The 14987-nt window shown below is 48.3% G+C and overlaps 1 protein-coding gene across 1 annotated transcript in view; it reads right to left on the bottom strand.

Annotated features, from left to right (window-relative positions):
• Window positions 1-14987, bottom strand: part of LOC147707469 (uncharacterized) — a 385267-nt gene that overhangs the window by 274844 nt on the left and 95436 nt on the right. Inside the window, exon 11 of the mRNA XM_086925650.1 lies at window positions 1894-1935. Within this exon, the coding sequence (XP_086781776.1) occupies window positions 1894-1935 (42 nt within the window). The remainder of the gene's footprint in view (window positions 1-1893; window positions 1936-14987) is intronic.

The raw sequence follows: 14987 nt of genomic DNA, 5'->3' as shown, positions 1-14987 counted from the left end.
TGGTTGAAACAACCTCAGAGAACACCCATAGCTTCAGTAAATGGAGGAACTCCTATTGTCTTCGTCATCCTGACACCCTTGGTAAAACTAGAGCATGTGGGGTAGGAGGGCTACATATATGGCTTCCTATAGTCAAGCAGGAGCTTATTGGAGTCATCAAGTGAATGGACGACATGTTGGAAGGGCAACATTCAGTTAATAAGACAACTAATGACAATGTTGCTTCAGGATATAGGCTGGGTCACTGAACTTTTGGGTTTATGTTTCTGAGAGAGAAAAGGCCTAATATTTACTGACAAGTGCTTGGATGATTGATCTGCATCACAACTTAGCTAAATGTAGAGATTGGTGGGAACAGAGACATAGGACCATATGCAAGAAAAAATTACTATGGGCCTTATTTAGATCTTGTCGGGACAACCGATGTCCCGCCGCGGTAGCAGTCCCAAGTATTCCATCAAGCTGACAGCCGTCTGCCTGCCGTATTAAGATGATATGTCAATAGACAAGAGACCACCACAGCGGTGGTATTCTCTTCTGGCTAACTGTACTCTGTCACCATTATGCTGGCGAGTTTGTACCAAGCAGATTTAGATGTTCCCTTTGTGCTGGCAGTGTCCTGACAGAGTGAGGCCATGGTGGTGTGGAGACAGGAAAGTGCTACTCATCATTATCTTACTACACATATATATTGTGAATGTGTCATAATGTATATATGGGTAATGTGTTATGCCCCTTTTTGGTACATATTGCATGCCAAATAAGCAATATACACACACTATTGAATGACGGAAATCTGGGCTGGAGTGCCGCCGGCAGCCACTTCTGCCTATACAGCCATCGACGTGGTTGAGGATTCCAGGCGGAGTCGGCAGGACTCTGGCGGTCTTTCGTCTATGGACCAGCCAATATCTAAATATGACGGTCTGACCATCAAGTCAGGTGGCTGGGAACACAGTTGAAAAAGCGATTGTGAAACCTGTTTCGCCAAGATCTAAATCAGGCCAGGCCATTAGTCTGCTGAGATCTCATAATACTGTCTGCAGGATCAAGATAGGGAATTATGGTGGCAAACCCAATAGGTCTGTGGCACTTCAAAAGCCAATTGTTAGAATTATTTTTTTACATTTGTGCACGTTTGAGCATGAGAAGGTTCCAATGCATTTCTATAATTAATCAGTTTATCATGTGTAGAATACTGTGTTTTTTATAAGGTCTTTGAGCACCATATGGGTGACATGCAAAGCAAACTTTCAATTTGTAATCAATGAACATCTGATATTTAACCAAGCCAACCTTATTGGCGCGCAGATTTTCCCATGAAGGACATGTTTCTGGATAGTGAATCAAATAAATTCACACTTACAAATCAAGGCACTTACTATTCATCTCAAAGTTTGTTACTCTCAAGGCTAAAGACACAATGAACTAACATTAAAAATTGCCACACACACAGTTTTCTACCTGATAACTGCTTTCTGCTGCTCCGCATATGAAGGGGGTAAGAAAAGCAGACATTTCTCTACTCACTGCCTCTATCAGTCTGTTTGCTGCTGTTGATTAGTAGTAGGTGACTCGCAGCAATGCACAGGGAACAAACCTCATAGGCAAGTAATTTCGAGTGAAAATGATTTTTGCAGGGAGACATCTCTTACATATCAAGGAGTATTGTGAGATTGCCCTCCTTGATAAAAACATACTTTATCAGAGTGTAGTTGGCGAATTGAACAAAAACGAACTGCAGAAATCTCTTGTAACTTTACCATCTGTTGTCAGCATGCAGGTTCACGGGTCAATCAATCACTAAACTAACTAATTAATTACTCAATAAAATAACCGATTGCGTGAGATCATAAAAAAAATCAGACTGACAACTTTAAAACACATTCTCACCTTCAGCAAAGTACCAATATCCCCCAAAAGCGGAAGAGCAATCTGAAAAAAAAAAAAAAACGATTATCGGAGACAAACTATGGCATACTCCTTTTTATGTCTTTCAGAAGATGTTACACGGCTGTTGACAGCAAAGTTATGTCCAGCATCAGAGGCATCATACACTGCCACGCGCTGTGCCCTTCCCATTGAAAAGCCATATGTTCTATGATACCTAGTAATCCATTGTTGCTCATCCCAAAATAGAACAAGCACTGGCAATGCCAATAAATCTTGATTTTAAATAATAGTGCCTCCTCAGTCAATGACGTGTTTAGCCATTCAAATAAGTCATCATACACGCACTCTGACTCTCAGCTTAGGAATCATGTTTCCATTCATATACCCATTTACTTAATTTTGCATTCATCCACTTACAAAACCACAAGAAACTCACACAGAAACCCAACACCATATGCAAGATAAATTATAACAACAACAATCTAGAAAAAGGAAACAAGCTTCTGGCTAAACAAGGCAGGGATACGTTTGCAATAACGCATAAAATAAACATAACAGCGGGTAGCCATCTTGCAATGGTATTGTACATGGTATTTTGTTGTGCTGAAGTTCCAGCATACCCCCATCGTTAGAACCAAGGTAGCCGTTATCTTGGATTGGTAAAACAGGGAAACTATGACCAATATCATTCCATGGTGGTGGCCAGGGCTGAGACTTCCCAGGATTCCGCGCACTGCAGTTGAAATGAAAAGCAAGCAAGCATCTCTTTATTCTATAAAATGTGGATGTAGTACTTGACAGAGACATATTTCATGCACCATAGTAACACAGTGCAAAGAGGGTCTCAGGTGTAATTACATGCAGTTCACAAACATTTGCACATAGCATGTGCAAGAGAAACCGCAGTCTTGATCACTTCATTGTGGTTGGTTGTTTCAATATAATGTACAAATAGTTTACATTTTTTTAACAAATAACACATGTAACTGTCATCATCTAATCCATTGTTCCAAAAAACAACCTATTATAGGCATAGTTAAAGAATGCTAAACCTTACAAATGTCGCTTTTTAAAGAAATGTTTTAACTTGTGGTTTGTCTTTTATTCCTGTTTGAAAATGCACAGCAGTTAATGATACGAATCATCTTTCACTAACAAGGGATCAGCTTGATTCCTGCTGGAAACCTTCAGCCTTCAATCTTAAGCTTTCTAAAACATTATTTACCTCGCAGGCAGTGATACGCATGCCACATCTTTCACACGATATATCACCACAGAGCATTTTTCTGTTTTTTTTGAGCAGCCGTGCATGTTTACTGTGTATTAAACTGACATGTGTGGCACTTTACAGGTTAGATTGTAAAAGACCCACTTAATGCAAAATTGACCTGCAAAAAGCATATTTGTTGTCGACACTAAGGGGGTCATTAGGATGACGGGCGGACTTAGTCCGCCCGCCATCCTATTGGATAATAGGACCGCCCGCCATAAGATCGGGGGTCCCGTTGGGGACATTAGGATGCACCTGCCACAGTGGCGGGCGCATCCTGCATTTTTAACATTGTGGCGGGCGGTCCTCTCAGCACCTCCCGCCACAATGCTAAAAATGCATTTATGCATTTGCATACACAAAGCGGCAGGCACCGGGCGGTGCCTGCCGCATTACGTATGCAAATGCAGGAGGGTACCACAGGTACCCCCTATATGCACCCCCCACCTTGCCTTCACCATGGGGGCCCGCAGGGGGCCCCCAAAGTGAAGACCGCCTGCCTTTCCGTGGTGGCATCTGTTTTGGCCCATGCTAACATGGATGGCGTTGTCTGATAGACACCGCCACCATATTAAACCTTTTCCGCCCCGCCATAGTAATATGGCGGGGGAAATGGGTGGCGGGCGGGTGAGGATGTCTGGCGGATCGCCACAGCCCGCATGGCGGTGGCCATCTACCAGACATCCTAATGGGCCCCTAAGTTTTGGGGTATGAAATGTTACCCCTTTGATGTGATAACGTGAGCGTAAATTGTCCCGGAACCTTTCTGAGATTTCAAAAAAATGGATTCAGTCCTACGTAAGGCAGGAATTAACTAGGCAATGTTATCCAGTGAGAAAAGTAATTTCCCCATTGTTTGTGACAGAGGCTGAAGTGTGAGGGTTCTGTGGCAATACATTACTCTGCCCTGGTCTGTACTTATGAGTCGCTTCCCCAACTGGAAATCATACCGGTGGTGTGATACCATAGGATGAAGCTCACTATACTTGATACGTGTTTTCATAGTTCTTTTTGAGTAAAAGGATAACAATCTGCATATGTTTTGGTGGAAAGGTTTAGCGTTTGAGGTAAATTCGACAATGAGAAGCTGCTGCAACATGAACTTTCTATTGAACCGCATTTTAAAGATGACCACAACAAAGACACAAACAATCAAATGTGGGGGAATGAACCACTTGTCCTGTGTTACCAGGGTCTATGAGGACGTGGGGTTGGCCATCTTCGTAAAAAAAACCTCATATGCGAACACAGGCGAGAGGCGGTATATCTTGGTTTTCCGCCGTTCAGTGTCGCAACAGCATTATCATTGGGTCTTTTCCATAGTTGTTATGCTGACCTCCACCTGGAGGAAGACCAACTGATGTTGCAGTAGTGGTCAGAAACGAAAAGGGTGTGTGTGTTTTGTGCTCAAGTGAAATAAAAAGTGATTAATTAAAATTCCTTATACCAAGACTCTCGTGTTTTATTCTGTGAGTCATAGGTGTAGGAAATTAAAAGCAGTGACGTGCGCCTGTAGGCCTAATTATTAGCCTTACGCACTGGGGAATATGATCAACATGTTTCAGCCTTCTGTTTATTCTAGAGGCTTTCATCAGGATCGATATTTTAAGAGCTTGTTGTGGCTCTTAACTAGGAAAAAGTGGACTACTCACCACTTTTTAAAGTACGGAGATAGATTTATCTGTGCTTTGTTAAAGTCGGGCTTACTGCTCCAGCGAAGAAACCAGGCTAGATGGGCAGACCTATTGCGGTGCTGCCACCAATCTGACTTGTGCTGGCTCTGGATCAACAAAGACACTGCATTTAAACAAGGATGATGAACCATTTAGGTGCAATATTAATTAGTTATTGGTTCTAATACACCGATTCTATGAATTGTGGTGACTTTAGGGTTATTGTTTCAAAAAGCTGAAATTTGAATATATTTTCTGTAGAGTTTGTACAGCAGCAACTTGTTAGTTGGATGTCTTCCCAGACCAGAGGCATTACTCAGGTCTGGTTGTGCTCTTCATTAATATATACTGATTGACCAATAAAAGTGCAGGGTTTTGGTGTTACTCATCTGTTTTTCTGAATACTAATGAAAATATTCACAGAACCAACCAGCAACCTCTTTGTGATTTTATGGAAGTTTTCACTTCTGTGCACAAGAAGCTGTATACTAGGCCTGGGCGGTAAATTCCGTTCCGCTTGCGGAATTTGGGTAATTTCGAGTTTCGTGGAGAACGCGGAATTGCCAAAAATGCCACAATCCGCAGTTTCGCTGAATTTTTTGCTTGTTTGCGCTTTCAAAAATGTGTTTTTCCGAGATATTCCCCCCTGAGCATGGAAACAGCGTTCGCGAACAGGAAAAAAGCATTGCGAACGGGCAGAACAAGTAATTCTGCGTGTTCCCAGAACTCTGAGTGCTCATGGAGATTTTTTACCATTTCGCGGAGCTTTGCGTAGCGCAACAACGCTAATTCTGCCCACCCCTACTATATACCAGAGTTCAGCACCATGTCACTGAATTTTAATTAGATCAATGACTGAACACTGTTTAAATCTGCATCTCAAGTGAGTAAAAATGTAGCTTTCTCCATCAAGCATTTATGGAGCTATCCATGGCTTTCGGCTGTGTTAGCAGGTCAAAACTGTGGGACACTTTAACAGCCATGGGTCTTTAAGGAGGGCTGGTGGTTTTCTTGAGTTCATTTCATCTGGATCTACTTGCTTCCACGAGATATGGGGAAGGAGGTGAATGTTCTCACACTTTTTCCCTCGGGCCAGTGGTCCACAAGGGAAGTGTGCTGGCTCTACTTTGTTTCTGCTCTATTTAAACGTGTTGAACAAGTTACTTACCTTCGGTAATGCTTTTTCTGGTGGATACAGTATACGCCTGTGGATTTCTCACCTTTTGACTTACTCCCTTGCACCAGAATTCCAAGGAAACGTTTTCCTAGCTTTTCCATTTCGAGGAGGACATCACAATGGCACGGCTACGCTCGCAACTCCGTATAACGCCATCAGAGCCATAGGAAGACCTCGTCAGCGTGCTGACGTCAGTTCCACCGTTTTTTTCCATGCCCTCGAGGTGAACGGGTGGACTGACAACATAATGTAAGTATATACAATATATACACGAATACACACAGTACATAGGTAAAGAGAAAAGCTAAAACCAAGGCATTTCCTAACAACAAACAATATAGGAAACAAATGACATAGGGAAACAACAATGTCAAACAATGAAAACTTTTTCGGTATAGGTAGGTGGACAACGGGGAGGAGGGTGGGTCAGTGAGGAATCCACAGGCAGATACTGTATCCACCAGAAAAAGTGTTACCAAAGGTCAGTAACTTGTTCTTCTGGTGGATACCTCTGCCTGTGGATTTCTCAACTTTTGAAGTGAATCCCACAGCAGTCCCGTTCCCGGAGGAAGGTTTCCACCCACTCATACAAAAAAGTCTTGCAGCACAGCCCGTGCAAAATGGCCATCTCTCCGCACCGCATAATCCAAGCAAAAATGCTTCACGAAAGTGTGGAGGGAGGTCCATGTTGCAGCCTTACAAATGTGTAGCTCAGGGACACCTTTAGTGAAAGCAGATGTGGAAGACTCTTCTCTAGTAGAATGAGCTCTGATACCTTCAGGCGTCTCCTTCTTGGCCAGGGCATAGAATATCTTGATACACAAAATGATCCACCTGGTCAGCGTTCTCCTGTGGATGGCTTTACCATTCATCTTCCCCACATAGCCAACAAAGAACTTGTCGTCCAACCTCGAGTCCCTGATTCTGTCCAGATAGAAGCTGAGCGCCCTCCTATGGTCCAGGCGATGAAGTATCTCCTCCTCCCTGGAAGGTTGAGGGGGAGGATAGAAGGTATGCAATGTGATAGACAGTCCCAGGTGGAAAGGAGAAACCACATTAGGCAGGAAAGCAGCCATGGTCCTAAGAACCATCTTGTTTGCAAGGATAGTAGTAAAAGGAGGCTTAGAACTAAGAGCCTGCAACTCACTCACCCTCCTGGTCGATTTGGTGGCCACCAGAAAAATAGTCTTAAAAGAAAGCAGCCACAAAGAGCAACTATGAAGAGGCTCAAAAGGAGACCTCATCAGAAATGTAAGTACTACATTCAAATCCCACCGAGGCATTATAAAGGGAGTGGGAGGAAACCTATTGGTGAGGCCCTTAATGAACCTCATGATGATGGGGGACTTAAATAAAGATGGCTGGTCCGGCAAACAAAAGGAGAGCAGACAAGGTCAACAAGTAGCCCTTAACTGCCGCTACAGCACAACCTTGCTGGGCCAAGGAAAGTTTAAAACCAAGCACATCTGATAAATGGGCCTTCAAAGGATCAATGGATCTCTCTCCATGCCAATTTACAAACAGAGCCAATCTAGAGGAATAAACAGGTTTGGTGGAGTGTCTCCTGGATGATAAAATAACATCCACCCCATCCCGTGGGAGAGAGAAAGGGCTCAGGTTACCCCGTTAACTCTCCAGGCATGAAGGTGCAGGCTCAGTCAATCAATCAATCAATCACAGCATTTATATACACAGCATTTATATAGCGCACTACTCACCCGGAGGGTCTCAAGGCGCTGGGGAAGGGGGGGTCCGCTACTGCTCGAACAGCCAGGTCTTGAGCTGCTTCCTGAAGGCGAGGTGGTCCTGGGTCAGGCGGAGGTGGGTCGGGAGGGAGTTCCAAGTCTTGGCGGCCAGGTAGGAGAAGGACCTTCCTCCTGTGGTGGCTCTTCGGATCCGGGGGACGGCGGCGAGGGCGTGGCTGGTCGATCGGAGAAGGCGTGTGGGAGCGTAGAAGTTGAGGCGGCTGTTGAGGTATGCTGGTCCTTGGTTGGGCAGGGCTTTGTGTACGTGGGTGAGGAGACGGAAGGTGATTCTCTTGTTGACCGGAAGCCAATGCAGATCTCTCAGGTGTCCGGAGACGTGGCTACGACGGGGGATGTCCAGGATGAGCCGTGCTGAGGTGTTCTGGATCTGCTGGAGTCTCTTCTGGAGTTTGGCGGTGGTTCAGGCATAGAGGGAGTTGCCGTAGTCCAGACGGCTGGTGACGAGGGCCTGGGTGACCGTCTTCCTGGTCTCGGTGGGGATTCACCGGAAGATCTTACGTAGCATGCGCAGGATGTTGAAGCACGAAGAGGAGACATCGTTGACTTGTCTGGTCATGGAGAGTGAGGAGTCCAGGATGAAGCCTAGGTTGCGTGCGTGGTCTGTTGGTTTGGGTGCGCAGCCCAGGGCGGGGGGCCACCAGGAGTCGTCCCAGGCGGAGGGTGAAGATCCCAGGATGAGGACTTCTGTCTTGTCTGAGTTCAGTTTCAGGCGGCTGTTCATCATCCACTCGGCTACTTCTTTCATTCCTTCGTGTAAGTTAGTTCTGGCGGTGGCGGGGTCGTTGGTGAGGGAGAGGATCAGCTGGGTGTCGTCGGCGTAGGAGATGATGTTGAGGTTGTGTTGGCGTGCGATGTCTCCGAGGGGGCTCATGTAGACGTTGAAGAGGGTTGGGCTGAGTGAGGAGCCTTGAGGAACGCCGCAGATGACTTCGGTGGCTTCTGATCTGAACGGGGGGAGGCGGACTCTCTGTGTCCTTCCGGCGAGGAACGAGGTGATCCATTCCAGTGCCTTCTCCTGGATTCCGACGTTGCTGAGGCGCTGTACTAGGGTACGGTGGCAGACAGTGTCGAAGGCCGCGGAGAGGTCTAGGAGGATGAGGGCCGCTGTTTCTCCGTTGTCGAGCAGGGCTCGAATGTCATCGGTAGCTGCGATCAGGGCGGTCTCGGTGCAGTGGTTGGCCCGAAAGCCAGCCTGCGAGAGGTCGAGGGATCCGTTCGTCTCGAGGAAGGCGGCCAGCTGCTTGTTGACTGTCTTCTCGATGACTTTAGCAGGAAACGGGAACAGCGAGATGGGGCGGTAGTTCTTGAGGTCGGTGGGGTCGGCTGATGGCTTCTTTAGTAGAGCGCTGAGTTCGGCGTGCTTCCAGCTCTCCGGGAAGGTGGCGGTGTCGAAGGAGGTGTTGATGATGTCCCGCAGGTGGGGTGCGATGACAGCGTCGGCCTTGTTGAAGACGTGGTGGGGGCAGGGGTCGGTCGGAGATCCGGAATGGGTGGAGTTCATCGTGTGGATGGTGTCTTTGGTGCTGATCGGGGTCCAGGCGCGGAGGGTGGTGGTGGGGGGCGGTGGTTCAGTCGTGGCGTGTGTCGGTTGAGAGCTGAAGCTGTTGTGTATGTCCGCGATCTTGTTGTGGAAGTAGGAGGCGAGGGAGTTGCAGAGGTCCTGCGAAGGGGTGATGTCGTTGTTTCCGGCGTTGGGGTTGGAGAGCTCTTTAACGATGTTGAAGAGTTCCTTGCTGTTGTGTGTGTTGTTGTCCAGTCGTTCCTTGAATGCAGTTTTCTTGGTGGCGCGGATCAGTTGGTGGTGTTTTCGGGTGGTAAGCTTGAGGGCAGTCATGTTTTCGGTGTTGGGTCTTTGCGCCAGGCTTTCTCGAGGGCTCGGCAGTTCTTCTTGGAGCTCTTGAGTTCGTCGGTGAACCATGGGGCTTTCTTGCTGCCGGGTCTGCAAGGCGGGGTCTTCAGAGTGGCGAGGTCGTCTGCGCAGTTGCTGATCCACTTTGTGAGGTTGGTGGCCGCCTGGCTTGGGTTTGTTGCGCTGGTGGGAGGGTTCATGCTCAAGGAGGTCGCGAGCTGGTCGGCTGTGATCTTGTTCCAGCTTCTGCGTGAAACCTGTTGCTGGTGGTGGTGGATCGTGGTCCTGCTGAAGCTGAAGTGGACGCAGCTGTGGTCCGTCCAGTGTAGTCCGGTGGTGTGGCTGAAGGCGATGTCCTTGCTGGATGAGAAGACGGGGTCGAGTGTGTGTCCGGCGTAGTGGGTGGGGGTGGTCACCAGTTGCTTGAGACCGAGGTTGGCGAGGTTGTCCAGCAGGGTGGTGGTGTTGTGGTCGTTGTTGTTCTCCAGGTGGAAGTTGAGGTCCCCGAGGAGGATGTAGTCAGCGGAGGGGAGGGCGTGCGGGCTGATGAAGTCGGCAATGTCTTCGCTGAATTGTGTGCGTGGTCCCGGGGGTCTGTAGATGAGGGTGCCGCGGAGGGTGGTCTTGGGTTGATGTGGATCTGGAAGTGCAGGTGTTCGGCGGGTGCGAGGGTGTCGTCGGTGTTGGTTGTGATGCGGATGGTGTTCCTGTGGACGATGGCGATGCCTCCTCCTGTCTGGTTGATGCGGTCCCTCCGGATGATCTTGTAGCCGTCCGGAATGGCGATGGCGATGTCGGGCGCTGAGGAGGCGTTCATCCAGGTTTCCGTGAGGAAGGCGACGTCTGGGGCTGTGGTGTCGAGCAGGTTCCAGAGCACGACGGAGTGTCTGTGGATGGAGCGGGTATTGAGCAGGATGCACTTGAGGTGGTTGCTGCTGGAGTTCGGCTTGGTCGGTGCTGGTGTGGTGCAGGTCCGAATGCAGGTGAACTTGCAGGAGTGGCAGCAGAAGGGTCTGTGGGTGCGTCTCGGGGTGGCTCGATAGCAGCCCGGGATTCTACCGGCGTTGAGTGAGTAGAGGTCGGTGGCGTCGTAGGTCAGTCGGGTCGTCTTGCGTCGGTGGGGGCCAGGGGTCCTGGCACTGGGCGAGGTCAAGGCGCGGACGGGCGCAGACGGGCTTACCTTTGGCGCCCCTTCGGCGCACAATCGGCACGCCCGCTGCGCGTGCACGCTGCGCGTATGCCCGGTCGCCATTTATGGCGAAGTGGGAGGGAGGGAGGAGCTGGGAGGCGGGAGCGGGGAGGGTATAGAAAGAAAAGGGGGCGTGGCCGCGAGTACGGCGGCGGGAAGCGGGGAGCGGGGCGGGGGGCACCGGGGCGCAGGCAGAACAACAACAAGGGGAAAAAGATACAAATTACAACAGGGAACACTGGAGAAATACAATACAATGAGCACGAAGTATCACAGAGGGCACTGGGGATAAAATCAGAATCACACGACAACAGTCAGGCAGAGGATGCGATCCCGCTCGGGCAGCGGGGGGCGGGGTCGTGGCGGCAGGCTCAGCGAGGCTGAGTGCAGCAGCGGGAGGAGGGCACATGCTGCAGCTGGTGGCCGTGCGGTGCGGGGGTGTCCTGGGAGCAGGTCACACTCACCTGCGCCGCACGGTCGCCATTTATGGCCAAGTGGGAGGGAGGGAGGAGCTGGGAGGCAGGAGCGGGGAGGGTACAGAAAGAAAAGGGGGCGTGGCCGCGAGTACGGCGGTGGGAAGCGGGGAGCGGGGAGGGGGCACAGGGGCGCAGGGAGAACAACAACAAGGGGAAAAAGGTACAAATTACAACAGGGAACACTGGAGAAATACAATACAATGAGCACGAAATATCACAGAGGGCACTGGGGATGAAATCAGAATCACACGACAACAGTCAGGCATAGGATGCGATCCCGCTCGGGCAGCGGGGGGCGGGGTCGTGGCGGCAGGCTCAGCGAGGCTGAGTGCAGCAGCGGGAGGAGGGCACACGCTGCAGCTGGTGGCCGTGCGGTGCGGGGTGTCCTGGGAGCAGGTCACCCCTGCTCCCAGGACTCCAGGCTCTGGAGGTGATGGGTATAGAACCTGCCCCTGCGACTGCAAGAGGAGATCTGCCCTGAGAGGGAGACGGAGCGGATGGTGCAATGAGAGGGGAAACAGATCCATGTACCACACCCTTCTTGGCCAATCCGGGGCATCCAAAATAACTTGGGCCCGGTATTGGCGTATCCTACTCAGACCTGAGGAATCAAGGGTATGGGACAACACACAAAGAAGTTGAAAGCTTCAATCCAGTTGAAAGGCGTCCCACAATGCTCCTCGCATTGGATACTGGAGACTGCTGAATAACGGACAGTGCACGTTCTAGTGAGTGGCAAACAGGTCCACCTGAGGAGACCCGCACAACCCCAAGATGCGGCAAATCACATCCGGGTGAAGCTTCCACTCGTGGTTGGCTGAGTACTGCTGACTGAGACTGTCCGCACACACGTTCAATACCGCAGCCAGATGATTTGCAATTATACATATCTGGTGATCCTGAACCCAGAAGCAGAGCAGCAGAGCCTCTCTGCAGGGACGATACAACTCTACTCCTCCCTGCGTGTTGATGTACCACAGCACAGTAGTGTTGTCTGTCAGGACTTGAACTGACTGGCCGCGAAGGGAGGGAGGAAGGCTTTGAGAGCCAAAAGTAGAGAGCCAAACATATTGCCCGCAATTCCAGAACGTTGATGCGGAACAACCTTTTCTCTGGAGACCAAATACCCTTGAACTCCAGATCCCCCAGATGTGCTTACCACCAGTGGAGGCATCCGTGAGCACTGTGGCCACTGGTGGAGGATGTTGAAAAAGCTTCCCTTGAGACAGGTTGTCCGAAACATTCTACCAAGACAGCTCCTCTGCAGAGTCTCTGGAGATTCGGACCATCTCCCAGAGAATGGCAATTGTGCTGATACCACTGCCTGTGGAGGGACCACTGGAGTGCCCTCATGTGCTTGTGTGCATGTGTGACCAACAGTATGCAGCAAGAGAAGATACTGAGCAGGCGTAGGACCTTCGAGAATGGAACAACCGCTCCATTGTGAAACAAAAGAATCAATTTCAGAGTGTCAAAAATCCTCTGCGGAGGCGGTAAAGCTTGACACACAGTAGTGTCCACTACTGCCTCCATGAACAGGTTGCACTTAGATGGCACCAGGTGAGATTTGGGAACATTTATCCAGAAACCCAAGTAAAACAACAACTGCGTTGTTACTTGCAGATGATGCAGCACCAGCACTGAAGACTTTGCCTTGAGCAGCCAGTCATCCAGATAGGGGAAAGCAGGAAATCTCAACCATCTGAGGCGAGCTGCCACCACCGCCATCTCCTTCGTGAAGACCCTTGGAGCCGACGTAAGTCTGAACAGAAGGATCACAACCTAAAGTGTTAGTGTTGAGATCCCACAGTAAAATTGAGATTCTTCCGATACAACTTCAAGATGGGAAGATGAAAATACGGATGTATGACGTTACAACGCGAACTTTTACAACGCACACCGTTACAACGCATTTTTTACAACGCACATGCATTTACAACGAATGCCTTTACAACGCATGACATTACATAGCAGATGCTATTACAACGCATGCCATTACAACGTAAGTATAGGTAAGTATATTATTTAAAAACAAAATGTAATTAATTAAAATTTAATTAATTTAATAAAATAAATTATTTTAAAATAATTATTTTGTACATATATTACTTTAAGTTTATTTTTAAAAGAACTATTATTAATAAAGAACTATTATCAATAAATAATAAAATTATTAAAATTAATTTTTTTAATTAATTTAAAAGATTTATTTTAAAACTAAACCCTAAAAATACCCCTGTACCCCAAAACCCAAACCCAGCCCTGAAACCTAAAAATACCCCTGTACCCCAAAACCCAAACCCAGCCCTGAACCCTAAAAATACCCCTGTACCCCTAAACCCAAACCCAGCCCTGAACCCTAAAAATACCCCTGTACCCCAAAACCCAAACCCAGCCCTGAAACCTAAAAATACCCCTGTACCCCAAAACCCAAACCCAACCCTGAAACCTAAAAATACCCCTGTACCCCAAAACCCAAACCCAGCCCTGAAACCTTAAAATACCCCTGTACCCCAAAACCCAAACCCAACCCTGAAACCTAAAAATACCCCTGTACCCCAAAAACCAAACCCAGCCCTGAAACCTTAAAATACCCCTGTACCCCATAACCCAAACCCAGCCCTGAAACCTAAAAATACCCCTGTACCCCAAAACCCAAACCCAGCCCTGAAACCTAAAAATACCCCTGTACCCCAAAACCCAAACCCAGCCCTGAAACCTAAAAATACCCCTGTACCCCAAAACCCAAACCCAACCCTAAAACCTAAAAATACCCCTGTACCCCAAAACCCAAACCCAACCCTGAAACCTAAAAATACCCCTGTACCCCATAACCCAAACCCAGCCCTGAAACCTAAAAATACCCCTGTACCCCAAAACCCAAACCCAACCCTGAAACCTAAAAATACCCCTGTACCCCAAAACCCAAACCCAGCCCTGAAACCTAAAAATACCCCTGTACCCCATAACCCAAACCCAGCCCTGAAACCTAAAAATACCCCTGTACCCCAAAACCCAAACCCAGCCCTGAACCCTAAAAATACCCCTGTACCCCAAAACCCAAACTATATATATAAAATTACTTTAAATAATTTATTTTAAGTATTTTAATTATTTTTGAAATTAAAAAAAAGATAAAATAAAATGATATACCTACCTATACTTACGATGTAATGGCATGCGTTGTAATAGCATCTGCTATGTAATATCATGCGTTGTAAAGGCATGCGTTGTAAAGGATCCTGCGTTGTAATGGTGTGCGTTGTAACGGTGTGCGTTGTAATAGTTGCGTTGTAACGGTTGTTTCCCTGAAAATACGCATCCTGCAAATCGATCGACACCACCCCATCTTCCTGCTGCAGCGCCAGAAGAACCTGAGCCAGGTTCAACATCTTGCACTTTTCCTGCCTGAGGTAAAAGGTCAAGATCCTGAGGTCTAGGATTGGCCTCAAACAACTGTCCTTCTTGGGGATCAGGAAATACTGGGAGTAGCACCCCTGACCCTGTTCCTGCTCTGGAACCACCTCTATCACACCTTTCTGCCACCAGCCCTGGCGAGGAGGGTAAGGAGATGGAAACTCTTGGAAATGTAGGGCGTACCCCTATTCTACTATATCAAAAACCCAAAGATCTGATGTAACAGATATTCAATTTTGTAGAAAATGGGCAACCCGCCTACCCAGGGACCAACATG

Source organism: Lissotriton vulgaris, chromosome 6, assembly GCF_964263255.1.
Source record: "Lissotriton vulgaris chromosome 6, aLisVul1.2, whole genome shotgun sequence".
In the NCBI taxonomy this organism is placed as follows: domain Eukaryota; kingdom Metazoa; phylum Chordata; class Amphibia; order Caudata; family Salamandridae; genus Lissotriton; species Lissotriton vulgaris.
Note: the sequence above shows the minus strand (reverse complement) of the source record. Positions and strands in the feature narration are given on the sequence as shown.